This window comes from Oncorhynchus clarkii, chromosome 17 (genome assembly GCF_045791955.1).
Source record: "Oncorhynchus clarkii lewisi isolate Uvic-CL-2024 chromosome 17, UVic_Ocla_1.0, whole genome shotgun sequence".
Classification (NCBI taxonomy): domain Eukaryota; kingdom Metazoa; phylum Chordata; class Actinopteri; order Salmoniformes; family Salmonidae; genus Oncorhynchus; species Oncorhynchus clarkii.
The window spans coordinates 47,085,496-47,112,655 of record NC_092163.1 but is presented as its reverse complement, the minus strand read 5'-3'; the positions used below and the strand labels follow the sequence as shown (position 1 = coordinate 47,112,655).

The following is a 27,160-nucleotide window of genomic DNA, read 5'->3' as shown; positions in this document are numbered from 1 at the left end:
CTCTGAATAGGAATTCTCCGGTTGGAACATTATTGAAGATCTATGATAAAAACATCCTAAAGATTGATTCTATACTTAGTTTGACAAGTTTCTATGGGCTTTAAAGGAACTTTTTGTCCGGAGTTTGGCTGGACCTGAACGCGCTTTTGGATTTGTTTACCAAACGCCCTAACAAAAGAAGCTATTTGGACATAATCGAACAAAACAAACATTTATTGTGGAACTGCGATTACTGGGAGTGAATATTTACAATGCTATTTCTGACTAATGTCGACCACCCAATATGGCAGATATCTTTTTGGCTGCTTTGTCTGAAAGCTGTACTCAGATTATGCTTTTTGCTTAAAGTTTTTTTGAAATCTGACACAGCGTTTGCATTAAGGAGAAGTATCGCTCTAATTCTATGTATAACAGTTGTATTTTCATCAACATTTATGAGTATTTCTGTAAATAGATGTGGCTCTCTGCACAATCACCGCATGTTTTAGAACTACTGAACGTAACGCGCCAATGTAAAATGAGATTTTTTGATATATGCACTTTATTGAACAAGACATACATGTATTGTGTAACATGAAGTCCTGAGTGTCATCCGATGAAGATCATAAAAAGCTAGTGATTAATTCTACCTATATTTGTGCTTTTGTGACTATCTTTGGCTGGAAAAATGGCTGTGTTTTTCTGTGAGTTGGTGGTGACCTAACATAATCGTTTGTGGTGCATTCGCTGTAAAGCATTTTTTAAATCAGACACTGTGGCTGGATTAACGAGAATTGGATCTTTAAAAATTGTGTAAAATACTTGTTTTTTATTTTTTTTATTTTTTTGTAGCGTATTTTTTTACGCTATTAAAATGCTCAGAATTGAAAATAGAATAGAAATGTGACCCCTCTCTCATCTCCAACTATCAGGATGCCTGAAAGAACAAGTGGGTGGGGAGCTTATATTCATGAGCTTGCCCTTGAGGTCATTGCCATGTAACAAGGTAAACAATGGGGCAGATGTCATTCCAAGCCTAAATAGTATGTCTCAAACCATTCTCTCAGCAAAATGCTCTCATGGTCAACAGAGTTGATCGTGGACTGTTGGATATCAGACAAACAGGAATTACACAATTGCATTTCTATTGCTTTGTAACCAATTACATAATAGTTCACTGATACATTTCACAAGAATTCACCTTTGAAGCTTAGACATAAGGGAATGTACATGAAAACAGAATACAATAAGTGTACTAGACAAATTATCGGTGCATCTGCATTAGCATTATAAATGACAATATGTTCAGAATTGTACACACCGATCAGACATTTATTTGATCATTTACAACTCGCCAGCATAGCCAAAACATTAATCAACATAAACACTCATTAGAAATAAAGTTGAGAAATAATGGTGAGACATTTCACGTAAAAACATTTTTTAAATCTTAGAGCCATAAGCCTAATATAGGCACCTGGCTGCCCTACAGTGTGCAGCACACATTGATTTGTACAATTTGTAGCACTCATCTCCCATCCAATGAAAAAAATACTAAGTAACAAAATGTGATATTTCATTTTAAGTGAATTACAACCAACTACAGAGATTGATGGGGAAGGGAGTGGGAGAGGAGGACTCATGTACCTAGCTTCCATCATCCACTTGACTTCAGTCACCCAAGACTGTAGCGGAAGGAAAATGCAGCTATGGCCTCCTTATCAGGCCTCTCACTCTGAGCAGACAGGGTTCCTGGGATGGACAGCTCCCCCACACATGGCGCTGGATCAAGGATGACTTCGTTGAAGAGGAGATTCAGGAGCCGTCTATGCAGCTTGTAACGTTTTTGAAAAGGAATTAAGAATATATAAATATATGGACGAAGAAAGTCAGAGCGGCAAAGACTACAATACAGTAGATAGTATAGAATACAGTATATACACATATGAGATGAGTAATCCAAGACATGTAAACATTAAAGTGGCCAATGATTTCAAGTCTGTAGGTAGGCAGCAGCCTCTATGTTAGTGATGGTTGTTTAACAGTCTGATGGCCTTGAGATAGAAGCGGCTTTTCACTCTCTCGGTCCCTGCTTCGATGCACCTGTACTAACCTCGCCTTCCGGATGATAGAGGGGTGAACAGGCCGTAGCTCAGGTGGTTGTACTTTCTTTTTGGCCTTCATGTGACGTCGGGTGCTGTTGGTGTCCTGGAGGGCAGGTAGTTTGCCCTTGTTGATGCGTTGTGCAGACCGCACCACCCTCTGGTGAGCCTTGCAGTTGAGGGCGGTGCAGTTGCCCTACGAGGCTGTGATACAGCCCGACAGGATGCTCTCAATTGTGCATTTGTAAAAGTGTGTGAGGGTTTTCGGGGACAAGCCACATTTCTTCAGCCCCCTGAGCTTGAAGAGGCCTTCTTCACCACACTGAGTGGGTGTACCATTTCAGTTTGTCCGTGATGTGTATGCCGAGGAACTTAACTTTCCACCTTCTCCACTGCTGTCCTGTCGATGTGGATAGGGGGGTGCTCATCTCCTTTGTTTTGCTGACGTTGCGTGAGAGGTTATTTACCTGACACCACACTCCCAGAGCACACACCTCTTCCCTGTAGGCGGTCTCGTCATTGTTGGTAATCAAGCCTAATACTGTTGTGTCATCTGCAAACTTTATGATTGAGTTGGAGGCGTGCATAACCACACAGTCATGGGTGAACAGGGAGTACAGGAGAGGGCTGAGCACGCACCCTTGAGGGGTCCTACCTTCACCACCTGGGGGGCTGCCCGTAAGGAAGTCCAGGACCCAATTGCACAGGGCAGGGTTCAGACCCAGTGCCTCGAGCTTAATGATGAGCTTGGAGGGTACTATGGTGTTGAATGCTAAGCTATAATCAATGAACAGCATTCTTACATAGGTATTCCTCTTGTCCAGATGGGATAGCGCAGTGTACAGTGTGATGGTGATTGCATCGTCAGTGGACCTATTGGGGCAGCAAGCAAATTAGAGTGGGTCTAGGTTATCAGGTAGGGTGGAGGTGATATGATCCTTGACTAGTCTCAGACGTTCATGATGACAGTGCAATAGTAATTTAGTTCAGTTACCTTTGCATTATTTGGTACAGGAACACTGGTGGCCATCTTGAAGAATGTGGGGACAGCAGACTGGGATAGGGAGAGATTGAATATGTCCATAAACACACCAGCCAGCTGGTCTGCGCATGCTCTGAGGACGTGGCTAGGGATGCCGTCTGTGCCGACAGCCTTGCGAGGGTTAACACGTTTAAATGTCTCACTCACGTCGGCCACGGAGGAGGACAGCCCACAGTCCTTGGTAGCTGGCCGGGTCAGTGGCACTGTGTGATCTTCAAAGCTGGCAAAAAAAAAATGTGTTTAGCTTGTCCGTGACATAGCTGTTGTTTTTTTGTAGTCTGTGATTGTCTACACATTCTGCTTGAGCTAGCTACTAGTAGTTTGTAAACAAGGCCAAAGCATGGCATAGGCGCACATGTAATGACGGTTAAGGCGGTACATATTTAAGACGCTACTATTGGTGTATATAATCCTCAGCTTTATGCAATGTTACATAAAGCATGAAGTAAATCCTTGGTAGTGCCTGCCTCCTGAATCCAAGTGTTTGACACGGGAGGGGACCAGTAACTTTATGATCAAACTTTATCAATGTCACATGTAATGACGGTTAAGGCGGTACATATTCAAGACGCTACTATTGGTGTATATAATCCTCAGCTTTATGCGATGTTACATAAAGCATGAAGTAAATCCTTGGTAGTGCCTGCCTCCTGATTCCAAGTGTTTGACACGGGAGGGGACCAGTAACTTTATGATCAAACTTTATCAATGTATCAGCTACAGTCATTTTCCATACTTGAGTCACCCTACTTTGAACTGGTTTCATTCCAAATGTCATCCAACTTGCTCAGGACCTTTAATCTGTAAGTGATGTGGACACTGGGGAACTTGAAGCTCCCAACCCGCTTCATTACAGCCCAAAAGATGTGGATTGGATGTACTCGCCCCTCTGTTACCTGTAGTCCACGATCATCTTATTTTCAATACTGACCGTGAGGGAGAGGTTGTTGTCCAGGCACCACACTGCTAGGTCTCTGACGACCTCAACGTCGATCAGTCCTACCACCGTTGTGTCGTCAGCAAGCTTGATGGTGGTGGAGTCGTGTGAGGCCACACATTCATGGTTGAACAGGGAGTACAAGAGGGGACTACGCACACACCCTAAAGGGCCCGTATTGATGAGGAGCGTGGCAGATGTGTTATTCTCTCACTGCCTGGGGGTGGCCAGTCAGAATGTACAGGATCCAGTTAAGGGAGGCGTTCAGTCCCAGGGTCCTGAGCGGACTATGGTTTTGAATGCTGAGCTGTAGTCAATGAACAGCATTCTTACATAGGTATTCCTTTTGTCCAGGTGGGTGAGGGCAGTGTGGAGTGCAATAGAGAACATGTCATCTGTGGGTCTGTTGGGGTAGTATGTGGGGAATTCCGACCAGAGATAAACGTGAGTAAATGGAATGCAATTCCCTTTTTATGCACTTTTTACTCTCTATGCATATTCTGACCTTGAACTTGACCATGACAATAGCATGCTATTAATCCGCTATTTATTTGGGGTGGAGTTTGAACAAATGAAGGTGTTGCGGAGGTGTGTCTACAGATATTCCATATTCTGACCTTGACTTAGTTACCTAATAATTACACCCCTTTTACACGTGAGGAAACCATGAATAAGGTCTAGAGAAGATCTGTTTGATTAACAGAATTGTAAATAGAAATCACACTTGTTTTAGATCTATTTTATCGTATAATTGCTGGACACAAATGTGAAACCAGTCATAATGGCAGCAAACTGTAGCATATCAACTTTCCCCAAGTTTATGAAATGCAGTTGATAATATAAGACATGTATGCTAATTAAACGGATACGGAGCGGAGCACAGACCAAGACGTAACCGTTTGAAAGCGACGCATAACACGATAATTGGCCGTGTCGTCACACAATTCCATGATTAATGCAAGCAATAGATGAGGTTATAGCCTATTATAATTATATTTACACTAATCTTACATTACAATGGGTTGAAGAACTGAATGTGGCAATTTTCTGAATGAAACCACTTTATTTTGTGCATACAGGCTCTCCAACCTGTTCATGACTCATAAATACTTCAGAAAACTAAATAATCTATAAAATCAGAATATTTTTTGGATCAACCAATTGGTGCTGAAACAGACGAATATGCAGATATTTCGATAGATTTCTTTCTTATTTTCCCCCACGGAAGGCCTTTAGCTCATCTGGAAGGTCGCTGGGCAGCTCACTGCTGGGTTTCCCTTTGTAATCTGTGATAGTTTACAAGTCCTGACACATCTGTCGAGTGTTGTAATTGTCATTATTACAAATTTAAAAAATAAAAAATTGGCCGATTAATCGGTATCAGCTTTTTTGGTCCTCCAATAAATCGGCATCTAGTTGAAAAATCATAATCGGTCTACCTCTAGCCTACATTGCTGAAAAACAATAAACTGCTTCCTGTTTGCCTGTCAGACATGATGTAGGCCTACCTGTGCAGGACAACAAAGGACAGTTGACGTGCAATAAATAACACCTACCCCCCGCAGTTCAAGTCAATCTGAAAAACAAATATGGAGTCTCTCATCTGGGCTCCCGAGTGACGCAGCGGTCTTAGGCACTGCATCTCAGTGCTAGAGGCGTCACTACAGACCCTGATTTAATTCCAGCAGTGATTGGGAGTCCCATAGTCCCATCCGGGTTCTAGTTTGGCCGGGGTTAATCCTGATCAGAGAAGGAGCATAAACAACACATAGTGCCTTCATATGAGCTGCAACATCCTATTACCATAAGCGACTCGTTTCAGGAAACGTAGCGTATGTCGCGTGTCACTACTTCACAGGAGAGCCATTTGAACGCAAACATTTTATTTTTTAAATCAAAATGCATTTTTTGGCAGAAATGGCTTCTGGAACGTGTGAAGGTTTGTGTGCCTTAATACTAAACTTGCATCCCATCTGTAAATATGAATACAATTGTTAAATTAAGAACCTAGTTGGTTTAGCCAAAGGAAAAGTCTGCAACCTTCCCGCTAGCCATGATTGACTGAGATAATGAGTGGGCTGGACCTGCCGAGATGAGTTTGGATTGGTCTGCCATGTAGCACGCTTCTGTCTATAAAATGAGCTGGTCAGTATGTGTAGGTAATAATTTCCAACGTGGCTTTTATGAAAGATATCACATAGTAGAACTACATAAGTGTTGCTCTCCACTTTCTGGAGGACTGGGTTTTGAAATCAGTCGCACTAGAATATGATAGCTAAGGAGATGGAAAAAATTATAGTAAATATGCAGACAGTAGAAAAGAGAACACACCGAAGGCTGTTGCATAAAACACCAGTCTCCGTATTACATCTTCAAACTAAGGGCAACCATGTCATCCGTGACAGAGGGAGAAGCGTCAACCCATGTATTTGGGTAAGACAGTCTAGCTAGCTACATTTTCACATTACACATTTCTAATTTTGTCAGAAAGTTGTTTTAATTTCAAGATAAAGTGCACTGTTAGTAGCTAGCTAATGCTAGCTGGTTGGCTCACAAGCTATTGTTACGTGTATGATCTGTGTGTAGTTATATTACTCATATCTCAGAGTCACTTCCAGTGTTGTTATAGCCTAAAGTTAGCTAGCTAACATGGAACCTGTTTGGTTAGCTACCTGGAGGGTAGTAATGTTATAAATTGTGATTATGGTTAATTGTTTAGCTAGCTAGCTACATGTCTAAACAAAAGACTCAACTACTATGCAAGTTACCATATCAATAGAATTTCATTATGTCACTGCAACAACTGTCGATAGGCGGAGCTGGTAAATTCGCTCTGGCTATCCACTCTGATTTCAGAGCACTCTCGTCTAGGTGTGCCAGAGCGCAGAATAACTTTTCAAACACACAACACCCGTAGAATATGGCCGGTGTCAGGAAACGTTGGCAAAAAGCGTAATTAAAATTGTTGCCAGCTGCACAGTTGCAGTAACCAACACCCTGGATAAGATAAAAACAGCCTAACCAGCTCTGCTAGGGCAAGTAAAATGGTTAGTGAACTGTTCTCTCATTTGTGTCTGGAAGTAGCTAGCAAGCTAGCCAATGTTAGCTTGGGTGCTTGACAGCTGTTAAGTGAGAATGCTCAGATCAATCCTACTCCTCGGCCAGAGCGTCCAGTATGTGCCCTGAACGCTCCTAGAGTGAAATGCTCTGAATTTACAAAAAGACAATCTGACAAAGCTGAGTTTACGAATGACCAGAGCGCACTCTGGCACTCCAGATTAAATTTACAAACACACCCATAGCATAAACCAGCCTTCAGTCTTGAAATCTTTGTTTGTTCAGTACATGGCCTCACGTGAATCCTTAAAGAGATGGGTGGGATTAGGCTTTAGAGGGTGTGAACCATGCTGAATGGGACCAAGAAGAGCTCTCCAGTAGGTGTATCAAAATATTCAAAGGCCATTTTCTCAAAAGTGAGGTTACAAGTTCATCAACTTTCAAAGCAGAATTCATTATCCATTGTTCCTCAACTGCAGTGTATGATATACCATTTTCTAGCTCCGAGTCTACTCTACTCAATATTAAAAAAAACTATTTCAAATTTTGCTACATAAGACCGAATCAAGCCTGTTGGTCACATTTTTACATGTGGGTAGGGTACTGGTTAGGGGTGACTGAAAAGTGCACAAACATGCTCAACATACATACATTGTAACCATCTTTGTCGCCTGTGGCATTAACCATATCTTATGTTGACTTTCTGTAATGTTTAGGTATTAAAGTATAATTAAGTAGACAATTTTACCAATGTTTTTCTGTTTTATTAAAAGAGCATCTACTTTGACAGATATAATTGGATTACAGACCATAGGTTTAAAGTAGCTACATCCGAGCCAAACAAATGAATGTATACAAGCCGATATGACAAATTGCAAACAAAATAATTGTTACTGTCTGGAAAAATAAGATGACCAGGCATACTCCAGACAACTAGTAACTTCTAAACTTTCACCACTTGTCTGTCTCAATTGAAAAGCCGTGAAACAATGTCAAACGTAATTGAAAGTACAAAAAAATAAACGTATTTAGTTCTTTACTACGTGGCTCACAATATAGGCTACAATCGATTGTTTTTCCAACAACGTAGTTCGCTAGTTAGTTTGCTGTTAAAATAACTTTATCCAGAGGTTCCCTATACCCGACTGACGCTATCGTCTGCGAGATGGTCGTTTAGCTACCCGTAACGAACTAACGAGTTACGTTCTACTATTTGACTCGCATGCTGAATGTAAAATGGACACCCACACAGTGGCAAACCTGATTCAGTACAACCAGCATTTGGAATATATTCATGTCGTACATGTAATGTCAAACACATTTGCCAATAACTTGTTCACATGACAAAACTCACTCAAACCTGAAATTCATTAATTAGACGGGCGCAAGCCAATGATTGGCGTGTAGCTATTAGCATGCTAGCAGCGCCTACCAGTTAGCTCGCGCGACAGTTGGCTGGCTTCTTCCGCTTCAACAAACAATATTATACATTGCGAAAGTATCTCACTGAGCGGATAAACACGAGGACTTACCTGTTTTGGACGGCAGTTGACTATCTTCTTTCTGCACTTGAGTGATAATAGAACTTTCCATCTAACAAATGCACAGCCCCTCAAAGTCCAATCCGTTACCCCAATTTGCAGGTACTTTCAACATTCAGCTAGCTGGTTAGCAATCACGTTTACCAACCCGTTGCGTTTGGTATCCGAAAATATTCCAATAAAAACAGCTTCTTGGTTTTTCTTGTATCAATTATAGCTTCCGCTATCTTTCCTGGTTCAAGCTAGGCAGTGTGCTTCATGCGTTCAACATGAAGTGTATTAGTGTAACGCTGCGGTCCCCTCTGATAGCTAGCTAACACTAGGAAAGACCTCGCTAATACTCCAACATGGAGAATCCAGGCGAAAAAAGCAAAACAACCGAGGAAATGGGGCAGGGTGCGGTTTCAAGTTCCCCTTAATACTGATAAACAACCTTGAGTGATCATAATCCACTATAAGAAAACTGAAAATATGTTGGTCAAATAATTCCTTATCTTGGTCCAAATGAACAATGTGTATATGTCTGATTAATAAATGATTGTTTTAGTATATTGGATGACGCTTTGTTTTAGCTCTTCTGAGGATTTTGGGGGCGCCTTGAAACCGCTCATCGTCGCGGATTGGATCACGTAGAAGTGGGAGTACCACAGGCATTCTTCTCAACTCGCTTCGGAGTTCGTTCTGAGCGCATTCCTGTGTTCACTAGTTGTCGCAGGGTATATGGCCAGGTTTGATGGTCCAGGCTAGAAGGGATCCATCTTTTGTCAAATTAACATCAGATTGGACTTTTCGTAAAATGTTACGCAGTAGGTTAGGATAATTAGGTTAAGGTTAGGAACAGGGGGGAGGGGGGCTTTTGAAGTTAATTTCCCTCCTAGCAATGACCATGTTTGGTTGCGTTCCCTGCTCAGATGTTGCATGCATCAACCAATGGTTGCTCAACCCGTTTAGAACGGCATTTATAGGACCGTTTTCATCACCTAGTTATTTGGTTTTTGATTGATATTCTATGTCAGGGTTTCCCCAAAAAACGTTTTCAATCGTATTCCCATGTATAAATAGAGAGGCTTATGTGATCGTATCCCAATGTAATCAAGTTTTGAAATTCTGTTTTTGTCTGTGAGGTTTTTTGTGGTTAATGTACATGTTCTGGACAACCGACCAGCCACATTTTATAATTTCATCATTGGCTAAAATTAGCCTAGCTCAACCCGTTTAGAACGGCATTTATAGGACCGTTTTCATCACCTAGTTATTTGGTTTTTGATTGATATTCTATGTCAGCGTTTCCCCAAAAAACGATTTCAATCGTATTCCCATGTATAAATAGAGAGGCTTATGTGATCGTATCCCAATGTAATCAAGTTTTGAAATTCTGTTTTTGTCTGTGAGGTTTTTTGTGGTTAATTTACATGTTCTGGTCAAGAGAAAATTGGCCCATGGCCCATGTCATACAGAGTATGATTGTAAACTGCTTATAAACGGCTTATAAACATTATTAGTTACATACTTGTCTGATTAACCTACATATCCTCTTAATCATGCATGTAATAACACATCAAAGTCAATTCTAAGATTTTTCTCTCCATTATGCAGAGAGAGAGAGTTTGATTGTTGTTTGGAAATATAGAATATCTGCAACACCGTCTGCATAACAATGAAATACCAGGCAGAAATTTAATTAATCTACATTGATGGTATGTTTGTATAAGGGTTTGTTGAATTCGTTTTTAAGAGATGACGACATATAGAAATCGAAAGTTTTCAACACAGCTGGAAAATAAATGAATTTACTGAAAACAGAATATAACAGGTGAACATGCATAAGTTCTAACAAACACCAAGCAAAGAACACAGGATGTGTTTTGATAAGAGCAAAGCTCATTAAAAACAGCAGTGTGACTAGGCTGCAGATTGGATAAATGATTTATATTAATTACATTGTGATATACATTTAAAAAAAATGCATTGCAGCCAATGATGAATAGGCTTATGGTTGACATCACAATAATATCTGTTTTCTATATGTTGATTCTAATGGTTTATCATGGCCCCTGAGGACTAATGTCATTGAGTAAACCTTCACCAGGCGGCAGGGTAGCCTAGTGGTTAGAGCGTTGGTCTAGTAACTGGAAGTTTGCAAGTTCAGATCCCCAAGCTGTCGTTCTGCTCCTGAACAGGCAGTTAACCCACTGTTCCTAGGCCGTCATTGAAAATAAGAATTTGTTCTTAACTTGCCTAGTTAAATAAAGGTAAAATAAATAAATACATAATAATAAATAAAAAAACATGTAAAATTGAATTCGGAAGTTTACATACACTTAGGTTGGAGTCATTAAAACTCATTTTTCAACCACTCCACAAATTTCTTGATAACAAACTAGTTTTAGCATGACAAGTAATTTTTCTGTATCACAATTCCAGTGGGTCAGAAGTTTACATACACTAAATTTACTGTGCCTTTAAACAGCTCGGAAAATTCCAGAAAATTATATCATGGCTTTAGAAGCTTCTGATAGGCTAATTGACCTAATTTGAGTCAATTGGAGGTGTACCTGTGGATGCATTTCAAGGCCTACCTTCAAACTCAGTGCCTCTTTGCTTGACATCATGGGAAAATCAAAAGAAATCAGCCAAGACCTCAGAATTTTTTTTTAGACCTCCACAAGTCTGGTTCATCCTTAGGAGCAATTTCCAAACGCCTGAAGGTACCATGTTCATCTGTACAAACAATAGTACGCAAGTATAAACACCATGGGACCACGCAGCAGTCATACCGCTCAGGATGGAGACACGTTCTGTCTCCTAGAAATGAACAGACTTTGGTGCAAAAAGCGCTAAATCAATCCCAGAACAACAGCTAAGGACGTTGTGAAGATGCTGGAGGAAACAGGTCCAAAAGTATCTATATCCACAGTAAAACGAGTCCTATATCGACATAACCTGAAAGGCCACTCAGCAAGGAAGAAGCCACTGCTCCAAAACTGCCATAAAAAAGCCAGATGACGGTTTGCAACTGCACATGGGGACAAAGATCATACTTTTTGGAGAAATGTCCTCTGGTCTGATGAAACAAAAATAGAACTGTATGGCCATAATTACCATCGTTATGTTTGGAGGAAAAAGGGGGATGCTTGCAAGCCGAAGAACACCATCCCAACCGTGAACCGATTGGCAACATCATGTTGTGGGGTGCTTTGCTGCAGGAGGGACTGGTGCACTTCACAAAATATATGGCATCATGAGGCATGAGGAGAGTTATGTGGATATATTGACGCAACATCTCAAGACATCAGTCAGGAAGTTAAAGCTTGGTCGCAAATGGGTCTTCTAAATGGACAATGACTCCAAGCATACTTCCAAAGTTGTGGCAAAATGGCTTAAGGACAACAAACTCAAGGTATTGGAGTGGCCAACACAAAGACCTGACCTCAATCCTATAGACAATTTGTGGGCAGAACTGAAAAAGCGTGTGCGAGCATGACTTAGTTACATCAGCTCTGTCAGGAGGAATGGGGCAAAATTCACCCAACTTATTGTGGGAAGCTTGTGGAAGGCTATTCGAAATGTTTACTCAAGTTAAACAATTTAAAGGCAATGCTACTAAACACTAATTGAGTGTATGTAAACTTGGGAATATGGGAATATTCCAATATTCCAATGGGAATATGATTAAAGAAAGAAAAGCTTAAATAAATCATTCTGACATTTCACATTCTTAAAATAAAGTGGTGATCCTAACTGACCTAAGACAGTGAATTTTTACTAAGATTAAATAAATGTCAGGAAATGCGAAGAACTGAGTTTAAATGTATTTGGCTAAGGTGCATGTAAACTTCTGATTTCAACTGTAATATCTCACTCTCTGACAACATACTCCAACAACCTGTCCCAGATATGCCTGAGCAATACAGTGTGCGCTGCATTGTGCGAGGTCTGGCACTATATACAGTAAACCAATACATTGACCTATAGGGGAAGAGAGAGCACACATGTGCAGGCAGCAGAACAGTGAAGTAACAGGGAAATAGAAGGGTGTGATACTGGATACCTATTGGTTGAATGTGAGGAATTTATGGAAAACCTATACAGAGGTCACGTGATCCTCAGTGTCTGGCAGGAACGAGGGGGCTGAAGAGAGGGAGACAGGATAAGTAGAGAACACCAGAACTCACAAGGGTGGGGCAAGCAGACACACATAGCGACGTTAACTAAAACAGTGGTGTAATAGTCCCTTTTGATTAATACCCCTGGTTACAAATATATTTATATCTCAACTACATCGTAGACCACAAGCTGAACTCATGAAGTAAAGACACCTCCTGTACCATGTGATTTGCAGGAAGACTGCTCCCCCTCCTTGCCATCCTGCCCTGAGGTGGCCTCTGCTGTAGAGCCCTGGTTCCAGGAAAAGGGGCCTAGAATGCAAACTGTGATGCCTGGGCAGAGTGGAACAGGAGGATAGAGAGAAAGTGGGAATAAGAGAACTACAGAACGAGAGACACAGCCTGGAGAGAGGCGTAGTAAAAAGAGGTGATAAAACAAGAGAAGCAAACAAAAATGCCCAAATCGAGAGATTAAGGGAGACAGAAGTTGTACAACTGAATGTATTCAACTGAAATGTGTATTTTGCATTTAACCCTCTGAATCAGAGAGGTGGGGGAGAGAAGGAAAGAAAATGCAAGAAAAACCCTCCCATTTTACATAAAACCTAAAGCAATCTCACTGCACAGCAGTGCAGACTGCTCACTTTGGGAAAATAAGGGATTTCACGGAGAACCCCTTTGTAGAGTAACACCAGTTGGCCTACCTGTAAAATGGAATAGATGTTTGAGGAAGAATAAAAAAATAAAAAAAATGAATGTAGAAATGATGTATGTGCAGAGACTTTCATTATTTATAAGGATGTCATCATAACAGACAGAATGGAATAACTTGGGAGTGCAATAAATGTAACTGCAACAACAGCAAATAAGCAATAAAATGTTTTTTTAAAACTGTGGCAAGTATTATAAATAACTGTCGATGCAAAGATCCTCTCTGGTTGACACAAGACACTTGTTTTACCTCGCGGGCACCCCCGTGTGTATTCCGATGGTAAGCATCGCCAGAGATTAGGGCCTCACTCCCTCCTATCCGAGATAACTACTTCAGCCCTCATCCAACACCCGTTCTGTTCTGCCAGTCACATTCTGTTAACGGTCTGTAGCTTGCGACTGGAACGAGCTACAAAAAACAGTCAAAATACAGTTTTATCTCAATTTCTTAATTCAAAGACTCAATTATGGACACTCACGACAGTTGTGGCTGCTTCGCGTGATGTATTGTTCTCTCTACCTTCTTGCCTTTTGTGCTGTTGTCTGTGCTCAATATGTGTGCTGCTACCATGTTGTGCTGCTGCTATGTTGTGGTCATGTTGTGTTGCTGCCATGTGATGTTGTTGTCTTAGGTCTCTTTATGTAGCGTTGTGGTTTCTCTCTTATCGTGATATGTTTTGTCCTATATATATATATATATATATATATATATATATATATATATATATATATATATATATATATATATATATATATATTTATCCCAGCACCCGTCCCAGCAGGAGGCCTTTTGCCCGTCATTGTAAATAAGAATTTGTTCATAACTGACTTGCTTAGTTACATAAAAGTTACACACAAATAATAAAAAACAATTGAGTGCGATAGGCATACGGCTACTACACCTTGCTGACCCAGGCATAACTTGCTGACTGATCAATCAGCACCTCTTATTAATTTTAAATAAACAAATTATTAGCTTCCAAAAATCACTGTAACCTACCTACATATCAAATCGTATGTTGAAAAAAATATACAAATATTCGATAATGTTGTCCTTATGCACGTTATTACGGTGTATTACGGTACACTAACGTTACCGTAGCTTTTCTATCGCGGTAGGAATATTGCGTGATACGGAAACGAGGTCACGGGAAATGGACTTCACTATCTTTGCATGACTTCAGAGGTTGAAACAGAGAGCAAACGCAGCCAAAACATTGCTTCTTTATCGGGATCTTTCGACAGATCGAATGTAAGTAATTAACCAATAGTATAAAGCTCACTCGAATGGCCGTGTAATAATTTGTACTCTCACTGTAAATGCTGCTCCATCCTAGCTTTATAGATGATTAGGACTGTCTTTTGGGATTCTGTCCTTGTCTGGGATACTAGCTAGCTTGTAACGTTAGGTGACATTCAAAGGTCACGAGGACAAATAACTTGCAATAAACATACATTAACACAAAGCAGTGACTGTAAATTATTGTCAAACGCCGTAGTTTAAAATGCCACATCAAGCCACCGGGCGGAAGCTCTAAACTCTGGGTCCATCCCTCGTCTACTGTACTGCAGTAAGTTGAATAGTAAACTCAAATGTATAAATTCAAGGCATGTTCCTGCTTTGTGTCACGTAGCTAAGTAGCGTTATGTGGCAAAGGGACATTTGTTATAAGCAATGCATCTGGTATATAAATGTATTATAATTAAATGAGTATCTTTGCAGTGCCTTCGGAAAGTATTCAGACCCCTTGACTTTCCACATTGTTATGTTAGCCTTATTCCAAAAAATTATATAACAAAAAAAATCCTCAAATCTACACATAACAAAGCGAAAACATGTTGCTAGAAAATTTTGCAAATGTATTAAAAATAACCTCCCTTTTTACATGTATTCAGTCCCTTTGCTATGAGACTCGAAGTTGAGCACAGATGCATCCTATTTCCATTGATCATCTTTGAAACATTTCTACAACTTGGAGTCCACCTGTGGTAAATTCAATTGATTGGACATGATTTGGAATGGCACACACCTGTCAATATAAGGGCCCACAGTTGACAGTGCATGTCAGAGCAAAAACCAAGCCACGAGGTTGAACGAATTGTCGTAGAGCTCCGAGACAGGATTGTGAGGCACAGATCTGGGGAAGGGTACGAAAACATTTCTGCAGTATTGAAGGTCCCCAAGAACTCAGTGGCCTTCATCATTCTTAAATAGAAGAAGTTTGGAACCACCAAGACTCTTCCTAGAGATGAGCAATCGGGGGAGAAGGGCCTTGGTCAAGCCCGATGGTCACTCTGACAGAGCTCTCTCTAGAGTTCCTCTGTTGATAAACCTTCCAGAAGGACAACCATCTCTGCAGCAGTCCACCATAGTGGCCAGACGGAAGCCACTCTTCAGTAAAAGGCAAATGACAGCCCGCTTGGAGTTTGCCAAAAGGCAGCTAAAGACTCTCAGACCATGAGAAACAAGATTCTCTGGTCTGATAAAACCAAGATTGAACTCTTTGGCCTGAATGCCAAGCGTCACGTCTGGAGGAAGCCTGTCACCATCCCTACGGTGACGCATGGTGGTGGCAGCATCAAGCTGTGGGGATGTTTTTCAGCGGCAGGGACTGGGAGACTTGTCAGGATCGAGGGAAAGATGACCGGAGCAAAGTACAGAGAGATCCTTGATAAAAACCTGCTCTAGAGCGCTCAGGACCTGACAGGCACAAAGGTTCACCTTCCAACAGGACAACAACCCTAAGCACACAGCCAAGACAATGCAGGAGTGGCTTCGGGACAAGTCGCTGAATGTTCTTGAGTGGCCCAGCCAGAGCCAGGACTTCAAGCTGATCGAACATCTCTGGATAGACCTGAAAATTGCAGTGCAGCGACGCTCCCCACCCAGCCTGACAGAGCTGGAGAAGATCTGCAGAGAAGAATGGGAGAAACTCCCCAAATACAGGTGTACCAAGCTTGTAGCATCATACCCAAGAAGAATCAAGACTGTAATCACTGCCAAAGGTGCTTCAACAAAGTACTGAGTGAAGGGTCTGAATACCTATGTAAATGTTATATTTCAGTTGTATTATTTGTAAAAAAACTGTTTTTGCTTTGTCATTGTGGGGTATTGTGTCTAGATGAAGGAAAACCAAATGTTTGTCAATTTTAGAATAAGGCTGTAACGTAACAAAACGAGGAGGGGTCTGAATACTTTCCGAAGACACTGTACATTATATTTTACCAACAGTAGTGTGTATGACAAGACTATAGTACCTACTGTAATTAGTGAGGGATATAAGTTGGACTGTGTGTTATTCAAGCCACTATTCCTTATGTCAGCCTCTCCCCCCAGCAGTCACCATGTCCTCCAACCAAGATATGCCAACATATGATGAGAATGAATCTAAATTTATGAGGAAAGCGAAGGAGTCTCCGTTTGTCCCAATAGGTAAGTGAAGAGCATGAATAATGTTGGTGGTTTCACCGCAGTGGAACTTTTTCATAGTGCATGTTTGATTGCATCCCAGTCAGTCATGGAATAAATTGTAATCCACTTTTCCAACCCTGGTTCTAAGGTTAGATATCATACAACCAGACCATCATTGCATTTACCATGTGTTTTTTTACAGGCATGGCAGGATGCGCTGCAGTGGTCGCCTTTGGTCTGTGGAGGCTCAAGTCGCGGGGAGACACAAAGATGTCAGTCCACCTCATCCACATGCGTGTTGGAGCTCAAGGCTTTATAGTAGGCGCAATGACATTAGGTAAGTCCTAATCCAATATGTGCTGTATAACAGATACACAGGCCCAACAGCTAATATCTCTTAATCAATTTACAGGTGCAACATGTATCACACAAGACTGTGTTGTGCCCTTATACACGTACCACTACCATAAAATGGAACACTAACATGACTGTAATGTTTGTCTATTTGTAGGGGTGATCTACTCTATGTACAAACAATACCTTGCCCCCACGGACCCAGGTAAAGACAGCAAGTGAGCCTACTAGCCAATCAGCAAGTGACATGACCAGAAAACGCTCCATGCCTGCCATTTCTGCATTCTACCCTTAGAAATAGAAATCATAGAATGGATTATATCTGTCAAAATAACATTCCATTCATGGCAAGTCATTTATTTTGGTGAGGGTGTCATTTAAGCTAAGCAGCATTTGTATCTGGCAGTCACTTTGAAGAAGGTTAGTACATGTCAGAGGAAGTCGAGTGGCACATTCATTCTGTTTCAATCATTACCTCATTGCTAGACACCTGCTGTAAACCACCAGTAAAATGCCACCTTGAAGGCGACCAGCACACCCATAAACTCCTATAGCCGATCCACTCATTGACCATTGTCAGCCTCACCATGTAGTGTTATTGTTATTATATAATAAATAATATTGGTTATTTTCTAAACTCTACTTTGAAATATGGGTTAAGTTTTTATTTAATTAACAGGTACAGAAGTAGGTAAAAGGTTATTTTCAACCACCTATCCGCACACTACTAACTCTTCTAGGGGATAGATTGGAATGTACAGAATGGTTACCTGGAGGAAAATGGATGAGGGTCATGCTTTTTCAATTTCAGTCAAGGGGAGGGTTTAGTATTTTTTTTATTAACTCTAGTCCAGGGGAGGGTCGTGTAATTTGTAATTGATGAAATTTCAATATTTTTCAGTGTTCTCGAATTTGTTGCTTATTAGGCTATATATCAATGTGTGCCTGGATGCGCAATGTCAAGTGTGCTTATAGGCTATTTAGTGTGGTGACAATCATATGATCTATAGCCTATAGGCTACGAAGTGCATGCTCGGAGAAGCAAAGAGCAAAGTTACATTTCTAAGAAAGCTGCTGGGATGGTGTAAATACAATTAGGCTGCAATAGATATTCCAACCCTGAGTCCTGGCCTGCTCTTGCTGATCAAAAACTTTTTTTGTGTGCTGTGTAGGTCTACAGTGGCAATTTAGGAGGAGAGTCAAAGGCTTCTTCTGAAAATCATTTATGATTAGGCCTATTCCCCCAAAAATGCACACATACTAGCCTATGTTCTGTTCAGTTTGAGGAGAGCACAAAGATGAGGAACAAAGGTAAACTTTGATAGCGTGCTACAACTATAATTGATTTCAGTAAAAACGATGTTTCTTGCCCATTATGTATTTATCAGAGTTACTGTCCTCACAATAAGCCAGATACGAGTAACTTACATTGTGGTGCTGAAACTTGAAGCAACAGCTGCAGTACAATCAATCGGAAATGGACAGACAGCTCATGGTGCTGTAGGTAGGCAAATTCGAGTAAGTGTAATTCATTCATAGTCTTAATGTTAATTAGACTTAACTAACAACAAGAGAGCTTTGTGTTGGAGCCTATTTACGAAAGAGGTAGGCGTACCTGTTTGACAGACAAAAATAGGCTATCCATAGATTTGTTGGTTTAAGGCACTGCATCTCAGTGCTAGAGGCGTCACTACAGACCCTGGTTCGATTCCAGGCTGTCCCATAGGGCAGTGCAAAATTGGCCCAGCGTCGTCCGGGTTAGGCCGTTATTGTAAATAAGAATTTGTTCTTAACTGACTTAAATAAATATTTGTTTAAAAAACCCACCATGCACTCTTTAAATAACAGCCCTTCACTGTCACGGAGGTAAGCTAAGTTAAATCCAAGACTCGTATTGAGGGGTAATGAGAGGGTATGCCTACCTTTTATTTAAGAAAATGGCAAAAAGCATGATCTATAACAGCGCTTTGGTCCGTGATGCTTTATGCTGTAAAACACCTGGGAAAGACACGACTCCAATGCATATGGGAATATCATTGCCTTGTGTCTTTGACATTGAGGCTGAGCTACAACCTTCTATAGCCGAGAAGAAAAATAGACTTTGCTTGGGAAGTAATCTAATTCTGTTACTATCAATTGATTAAGCTATTTACTTTCTGTACAATAGATGTTTAAATCGGAAGGCCTGTTGTCCGGACCTCTCTATGGGGGTACCACAGGGTTTAATTCTCGGGCCGACTCTTATCTCTGTATATATCAATGATGTCGCTCTTGCTGCGGGTGATTCTTTGATCCACCTCTACGCAGACGACACCATTCTGTATACATCTGACCCTTCTTTGGACACTGTGTTAACAAACCTCCAAACGAGCTTCATTGCCATACAACACTCCTTCCGTGGCCTCCAACTGCCCTTAAACGCTAGTAAAACTAAATGCATGCTCTTCAACCGATCGCTGCCCGCACCAACCCGCCTAGCATCACTACTCTAGACGGTTCTGACTTAGAATATGTGGACAACTATAAATACCTAGATGTCTGAATAGATTGTAAACTCTCCTTCCAGACTCACGTTAAGCATCTCCAATCCAAAGTTAAATCTAGAATCGGCTTCCTATTTCACAACAGAGCCTCCTTCACTCATGCTGCCAAACACACCCTCGTAAAACTGACTATCCTGCCGATCTTTGACTTCGGCGATGTCATTTACAAAATAGCCTCCAAACACTCTACTCTGCAAATTGGATGCAGTCTATCACAGTGCCATCCGTTTTGTCACCAAAGCCCCATATACTACCCACCATTGCGACCTGTATGCTCTCGATGGCTGGTCCTCGCTACATATTCGTCGCCAAACACACTGGAACCAGGTCATCTAGAAGTCTTTGCTAGGTAAAGCTCCGCCTTATCTCAGCTCACTGGTCATCATAGTAACACCCACCCGTAGCACACGCTCCAGCAGGTATATTTCACTGGTCATCCCCAAAGCCAACACCTCCTTTGGCCGCCTTTCCTTCCAGTTCTCTGCTGCCAATGACTGGAACAAATTGCAAAAATCACTGAAGTTGGAGACATATCTCCCTCACTAACATCAAGCATTGGCTGTCAGAGTAGCTCACCGATCGCTGCAGCTGTACATATCCCATCCAACCAACTACCTACCTCATCCCCATATGTTTTTTTTCTGCTCTTTTGCACAACAGTATTTATACTTGCACATCCTGATCTGCACATCTATCACTCCAGTGTTAATTGCTAAATTGTAATTACTTCGCCACGATGGCCTATTTATTGCCTTACCTCCTTACTTAATTTGCACACACTGTATACAGATGTTCTATTGTGTTATTGACTGTACAATTGTTTAGCCCATTTGTTAGTCTGTGTTGTTTTTGTCGCACTGCTTTGCTTTATCTTGGCCAGGTCGCAGTTGTAATTGAGAACTTGTTCTCAGCTGGCCTACCTGGTTAAATAAAGGTGAAATAAAATAAAAACCCAGACAGCTTTTAGGTAAACACTTATGACCAACTCTCGTTGAGTTAAGTCACAGAAGAAGAGTAGCCAGTAGTCAAAGCTTACATATTTCTGCATTGGTAGGCCTACTCTGTCTGGGGTGGAAAAGTAGACCTAACTTTTGAAAATACAATGCTCAGATTCCTATTGATTGTCGCAGATTTAATTGTTTGCCAACAAGACACACTGATTTAGCATTGTAGAAATAAGATAAGAATGGACAGAGAGAGGCCTGTAAATTTTGGTCATTTGTGTGGTATTAAATTTTTTTAGAATTGCATGACATCTTTAGAAAAAGGCCAGTTTTTCTCAGACCTGCAAATACAATGATAGATCCATGCAATGCTTTTACTATAAAGACATTCATTCCACCCCTACTCTTGTCCATGGTGGTCTGCGAACACACAAGTTTCTGGCCTGCAGCCTTCTGTGCTATCAACTCATGTGTTGCCATGTAATGCTTACAGGATGAAGAACAGTTTCTAAAACTGCTTATCTAAGGCTCTAATCTGTCCAGGAAGTGAGGGAAAATGGTAGGAATGTTCTCTGCTATCCATTTTGATTTAATTATTATTTTGGTTTTAGGGGATGGTTACTTGTTTTTTTCCCCCCCAAGCGTTGGGGGAGGGTTTAGATAAAATATATTTTGCTGAAGGGAGAGCCATCCAATTTCATTTCAGAGCGGCCCGATTTTCTCCATGTAACCCTTATTATAAAGAACGTTCACTCCCTAAAGAGAAGTATTGACAAAAACCTCATGAAGCTCAACGGGTCTCAAAGATGATATTTTCAGTGTCCGGACTGTTTAAAAAATATATATAATGCTGTTAATGAGTTTTGTACATAGTGAAATTAGTAAAAAGTATTTAATGATTTATCTTTGGAAAGTGACAAAAAAAACAAAGTTATTTTGTACAAATATTTTTTATTTTATTTGGCATGATGTCATTTTATTCATCAAAAATGTATGGTACCAGCGAAACTTAACAGCCACAAACTGTTGATACTTTAGTTTCCTTTGAAAATAATATATATAAAAAATAAAGTCAAGATATCTATGCGATTGTTAAATTGACCAAATACAAATGCTGGCTTCACAGTACATAAAATTCCACATTAAAAATAAATGTCATATCTAAACATGTAAACCATACAAGTGAATGACTTCTGTATGAAGATTTCATAATTAAAACAATCCAGGGTAATGACTTCACTAAAGTGGTGTGATCATGCACACGCAGAGACCTATTTATGATAGATCTACTCTCAAAATGTCAGTCTATAAATATATGTAAATTCTACAATGGTCATCAGGAGCTGTATTTAGCAGTGACACCTAACTTCATAGACCACGTCAAGAAGCAGAAAAAGCCTGCATCTTTCATTATATTGGGCTTTGGGTATGAATTTAAACTTCAACAGAATTTCAATGGGTAGAGTTTTGTACAAACAAAAACACTGAATTCACAGAAAGAGGTCAGTACAATTGTTAGTATCACATTAACATTTTCCCTGAGAAATTATTTTAAGGAAATGGGATAATTTGGGCATGTGGGCTGCTTTTATGCCTTTCACTGTAAAGCCAAAGCTTTAGTTTTACTGGGGTGCTTTGGAGGGAATGACCAAAATAGCAGGACATTTGTAGAAAATTTTAAATGACTACACCCAAAATCTTAAATATTTATCTATTAGCACCTTGAGTGTGATAAATTGTGTTTTATAAATAAAATGTAGAATTATTTTGAACACCCCTGCCCCAGTTTAAGCCGGGCAGTGGGCGCATACCTTCTTTTTAAAAATTAATAAATAAAAACGTGGCCAAGATATTCCAGTTATTTTTTACTTTAAAAAAAGTCACTTTTATTTAACTAGGCAAGTCAGTTAAGAACAAATTCTTATTTACAATTACGGACGACGCTGGGCCAATTGTGCGCCGCCCTATGGGACTCCCAATCACGGCCTGATGTGATGCAGCCTGGATTCGTACCAGGGACTGTAGTGACGCCCCTTGCACTGAGATGCAGTGCCTTAGACCGCTGCGCCACTCAGGAGCCCTGGGGAGTTATAATTGCAAGTGCCAGAGCAACTGGGTTAGGAAATTGTTCTTAAATGGCCAATCTGCACTTGAAACAATAACAAAGCAGACACCCCGCCTCTGTTTTGATAAAAAGCTGAGGGATGGGCCTGGAGAAATGTAACCACTTAAATTCATAGACCGCGCTATGGATGCAAGGACTGACCCTCCAAGATTTGATGTACTGTGTTCTGATGGGGTACGACTGAACTATGGTCATGAGGCATTTCTAAGTAATATTCTTCAAGAAACAATTGATATACAATGAGAATACAAAACATTAAGAACACCTGCTCTTTCCATGAAAGACTGAGCAGGTAAATCGAGGTGAAAGCTATGATATCTTATTGATGTCACTTGTTAAATCCACTTCAATTAGTGTAGGACTTTTAGCCTTGAGATAATTGAGACATGGATTTTGTATATGTGCCATTCAGATGGTGAATGCGCAAGACAAAAGATTCAAGTGCCTTTGAACGGGATATGGTAGTAGGTGCCAGGCGCACCAGTTTCTGTCAAGAACTGCAGCGTTACTGGGTTTTTTACGCTCAACGGTTTCCCGTATGTATCAAGAATGGTCCACAAACCAAAGGACATCTAGCCAACTGTGGGAAGCATTGGAGTCACCATGTACCAGCATTCCTGTCCATGCCCCGACAAATTGAGTCTGTTCTGGGGGCAAAGGGGGTTGTGGGGAGGTCTTCCTAATATTTTGTGTACTCAGTGTATATCATTAATTGATACCCTCAAAAATGGATGTAACCACTGAATTGGCCCTTTAAGTGCTTGCTCTGATAAAGTCTTACGAAAATGAAGTTCTCTGTGTGTTCATAAATGTAAAAAATTCTACAACGTACATGCATATAAATTGGTGGCAATTGCCTTTTTTGTAACAAACTCACTACACACAGTGTATTTCCCATATAAAATGATCACAGCTTTTCAAAGTCATAAAAATGCTGTCCCGTGAAAAAGCCGGCTCATTTGCAGAATTTTTATAGTGCCACGTTGATCAAGCATGCTCGACATGATAAAAACCAACAACTCATTGGGGTAAACTTGATCATAGCCCTAACCTTCATATAATTATAATATATAATATTCATATAATAGTTAGGCTACCTGCCTAGTGGAATGTCAAGTGAGGGGTTCAAGGCTTCTTGTAAGGGTCAGATGATGAGGATGGGCACTTACGAAGGTCTGGCTGGCACTAAGGCACAGGAGGCGCACTGCATCCTCCATGTTAGGTCACCCCTGTGAATTCTCTCTAGCTACGGACTGTATCACTGTTAATAACCACTCCTCCAACGTGTTCTTCTTCTAATCTCTCCACCATCGTGTCGCTGTCCATGTCCTTCAGCAGGTAAATGTCATTGTGGCCAGTCAGCATCTGTTGAGAAGTGAAGAAGAGCGTGAGAGATGGTTAATCTCATGCAATGCGAGTTTGATTCTCTTATTACTGAATGTCATAAGCACTCGATTGGTAGGATCTCATTCATCAACTCATTAACCATTCCTGGGAAATGCTTAAGCAGTTGTATGTTGACTGTGCATAGGCTATGTACTGTAAGCAGCAAAGCCCTTTTCATCAAGTGATTGTGAGTGTTCAATGCAAATGTTGTAATCTATGGTGTCAAAAATGGACAAATGCAAAGAACTCTATCACTGACACCAACCAAATGTAGTGTCAAAAGTAGTGCTTACCAAGTTATTCTCATTGGGCTTTCTAGGGCCTGGTGATATTTATTCAACATAAAATGTGGTCAGCCCAGTGCAATGCGTAGCTGCAGGAATATGGTTCATTGGGACTTTTATTATGAAGTGGTTGCTACAAACTAGCCCTGCTAGAGCTGCCCCGGTCAATTGTAAGTGCTGTTATTATGAAGTAGAAAAGTCTAGGAGCAACAACGGCTTAGCCGCAAATTGGTAGGCCACACAAGCGTATAGCGCGTAAAAATAGTATGTTCTCAGTTGCAACACTTTATTGAGTTCCAAACCGCCTCTGGAAGCAATGTCAGCACAATAACTGTTAGTCGGGAGCTTGATGAAATGGGTTTCCATGGCCGAGCATCCGCACACAAGCCTAAAATCACCATGCGCAATGCCAAGTGTGGGCTGGAGTGGTGAAAGCTCGGCGCCATTGGACTCTGGTGCAGTGGAAACGTGTTCTCTGGAGTGATGAATCACACTTCACCATCTGTTAGTTCGATGGACAAATCTGGGTTTGGCAGATGCTGGGAGAATGCTACCTGCCCCAATGCATAGTGCCAATTGTAAAGTTTGGTGGAGGAGGAATAATGGTCTGGGGCTGTTTTTCATGGTTCAGGCCAAGCCCCTTAGTGCCAGTGAAGGAAAATCTTAACGCTATGGCATTCTAGACGATTCTGTGATTCCAACTTTGTGGCAACGGTTTGGGGAAGGCCATGTCCTGTTTCAGCATGACAATGCTCCCGTGCACAAAGTTAGGTCCATACAGAAATGCTTTGTCGAGATCGGTGTGGAAGAACTTGACTGGCCTGCACAGAGCCCTGACCTCAACCCCATCGAACATCTTTGGGATGAATTGAAACGCCGACTGTGAGCCAGGCCTAATCTCCCAACATCAGTGCCCACCTCACTAATGTTCGTGGCTGAATGGAAGAAAGTCCCGCAGCAATGTTCCAACATCTAGTGGGAAGCCTTCCCAGAAAAGTGGAGACTGTTATAGCAGCAATGGGGGGACCAACTCCATATTAATGCCCATGATTTTGCAATTAGATGTTTGATGAGCAGGTGTCCACATACTTTTGTTCATGTAGTGTACAATAATGTTCAAATACCAAATAGATAGATAGCAGCTTCCAAATACTGTAGACTTGGGCTTATTATCATGTCAGCAGGATATTAAGTTCCATTGTGCAAGATTAACTTTTCACATCTTAACCTGGAATAGGACTGCAATAATTTGAGAGAAATCGAATTCAAACTTAGTTCTCTCATTGACAAACATGAGAACAAGTCACACTTGCTCTGCTTGAGCATGAAACATAGGATATCAAAAACTAATCCTCTCAAAAGGGAAAGGGAGGCCTCTGAACAGGAACAAGTGTGTTTGTTGTCATTGGGGTTTACATAATGTTCGTTGTGCACAGCTGGTGAGTCATTTTCTGTTCAGGCTTCATTTTGTGTTCATTTCCCAATGATTCTACATGTTAAATCCAGGATATCTGCAGATTCAATTAAGTTGAATTTAAGACCTTATTAATGCTACTCGGAATACAAATTTTAAGGTCTGCGTGCTCCATACACCTGCTAATATTCCCCTCTAGAAATGAGCCCTTGTTGGCAAAAAAGTAGTATTTTTAGGGCTAGCTCTTTCACCAAAGGCTTTAGCCTACATGGCTCATATTATCAGGCAGGTGTGCCATTTTAGCCATGAGCATTTGTCCTGTAGCCTAAGGAATTTAGTAGCATAGTGGCTATGCTATAGATGGCTGAAGCATGGGGTTGCCCATCTGCATTTGTTTAGGCTACCCCAATGGGCTAATTATTAGCTAGACTTCAAACTAAATGTTCAGAATTTTGGCTTCGATACCAATACCAGCTTAATGCTCACTCAATAGAGTTGGGCTGAAATAAAAATGCCTTAAAGTCAAATGTACACTGGGTGTGCAGGCTTTTGATTCAGCACTGCTCAAACAACAGAGTCAGCTTAACAAGGTCCTGTTGAGCAGTGAATTTGTAGAATCTGGTGCTAGAGTTGGGCTGAAATAAATGTCTACTCACCCAGTAGCTCTCCTGGAGGTATTATGATATAACATTTGAACATTAGCCTACAACCAGAAAGTTTAATAAAATAATTCCCTCATTCATTAAATCAGTTATCAAATAGCTATACTTCAAAGCAAGGTAGCTAAGCAGGAGGGCTCTAGACTGACTTTTTCCAGTGCCAAGTAAGACACGAAAGAAGTGAGCTATTTCATTTAACATGTTCAGGGAATGCATCATGGATATTTTTATGTGCAACATGTCAAAATAGGATCCAGAATAATCAGATATCCTTTGAGAGATGAATTTGCCTGCATGTTTTGTGCATATTGGCCTAGGCTATATGCTACATAATTTATCACCTGAGGAAATGGGAACTCGAAAAACATTAGCTAGATTGCTAACTCTAAATATTATATGGTTTCTAGCAGTACATTTGATGTTCTACAAAAACTTTCCATTGGTAGACCTATATAGGCTACTTGATGCCTATTCACCACAAATGGGCTTCTCCATTCCGCCGGCACATAATCTCAATTACATACTATGCTTTTAAAAACGGTCTTTCCTGCAATTAGCCTACAT

The 27,160-nt window shown here is 40.8% G+C and overlaps 3 protein-coding genes across 6 annotated transcripts in view; 1 reads left to right on the top strand and 2 right to left on the bottom strand.

Moving 5' to 3' along the window:
- The window catches only part of LOC139370985 (carboxy-terminal domain RNA polymerase II polypeptide A small phosphatase 2-like), a 32,825-nt gene extending 23,529 nt beyond the window's left edge, over positions 1 to 9,296 (bottom strand). The window contains exon 1 of the mRNA XM_071110940.1: positions 8,650 to 9,296. Within this exon, the coding sequence (XP_070967041.1) occupies positions 8,650 to 8,710 (61 nt within the window). The 5' untranslated portion in view covers positions 8,711 to 9,296. The remainder of the gene's footprint in view (positions 1 to 8,649) is intronic.
- A 5,305-nt stretch (positions 9,297 to 14,601) lies between these two features.
- LOC139370984 (HIG1 domain family member 1A, mitochondrial-like) lies at positions 14,602 to 17,883 on the top strand. 3 transcript variants are annotated; one of them, XM_071110939.1, is made up of 4 exons: positions 14,602 to 14,727; positions 16,816 to 16,908; positions 17,090 to 17,224; positions 17,399 to 17,883. In XM_071110939.1, exons 2-4 carry the CDS (start codon positions 16,821 to 16,823, stop codon positions 17,461 to 17,463), a joined length of 288 nt encoding a protein of 95 aa, XP_070967040.1. In that variant the 5' UTR covers positions 14,602 to 14,727; positions 16,816 to 16,820; the 3' UTR covers positions 17,464 to 17,883. The 3 variants fall into 3 exon arrangements, with proteins under 3 accessions (XP_070967040.1, XP_070967038.1, XP_070967037.1); XM_071110937.1 differs by having other exon boundaries at positions 14,609 to 14,727; positions 16,813 to 16,908; XM_071110936.1 differs by having other exon boundaries at positions 14,631 to 14,727; positions 16,800 to 16,908.
- Positions 17,884 to 21,662: 3,779 nt separating this feature from the next.
- Positions 21,663 to 27,160, bottom strand: part of LOC139370982 (natural resistance-associated macrophage protein 2-like) — a 48,763-nt gene continuing 43,265 nt past the window's right edge. For both annotated transcript variants that reach the window (XM_071110934.1, XM_071110933.1), the window contains exon 17: positions 21,663 to 24,218. In XM_071110934.1, the coding sequence (XP_070967035.1) occupies positions 24,096 to 24,218 (123 nt within the window). In that variant the 3' untranslated portion in view covers positions 21,663 to 24,095. The remainder of the gene's footprint in view (positions 24,219 to 27,160) is intronic.

What these genes read in the sequence shown, in the direction of transcription:
- LOC139370984 (XM_071110936.1), top strand. Translation starts at nt 14,650, where the DNA reads ATGACTTCAGAGGTTGAAACAGAGAGCAAACGCAGCCAAAACATTGCT. An exon ending in GTCTCCGTTTGTCCCAATAG is followed by an intron (nt 16,909 to 17,089) that starts GTAAGTGAAGAG and finishes GTTTTTTTACAG; the next exon opens with GCATGGCAGGATGCGCTGCA. An exon ending in AGTAGGCGCAATGACATTAG is followed by an intron (nt 17,225 to 17,398) that starts GTAAGTCCTAAT and finishes GTCTATTTGTAG; the next exon opens with GGGTGATCTACTCTATGTAC.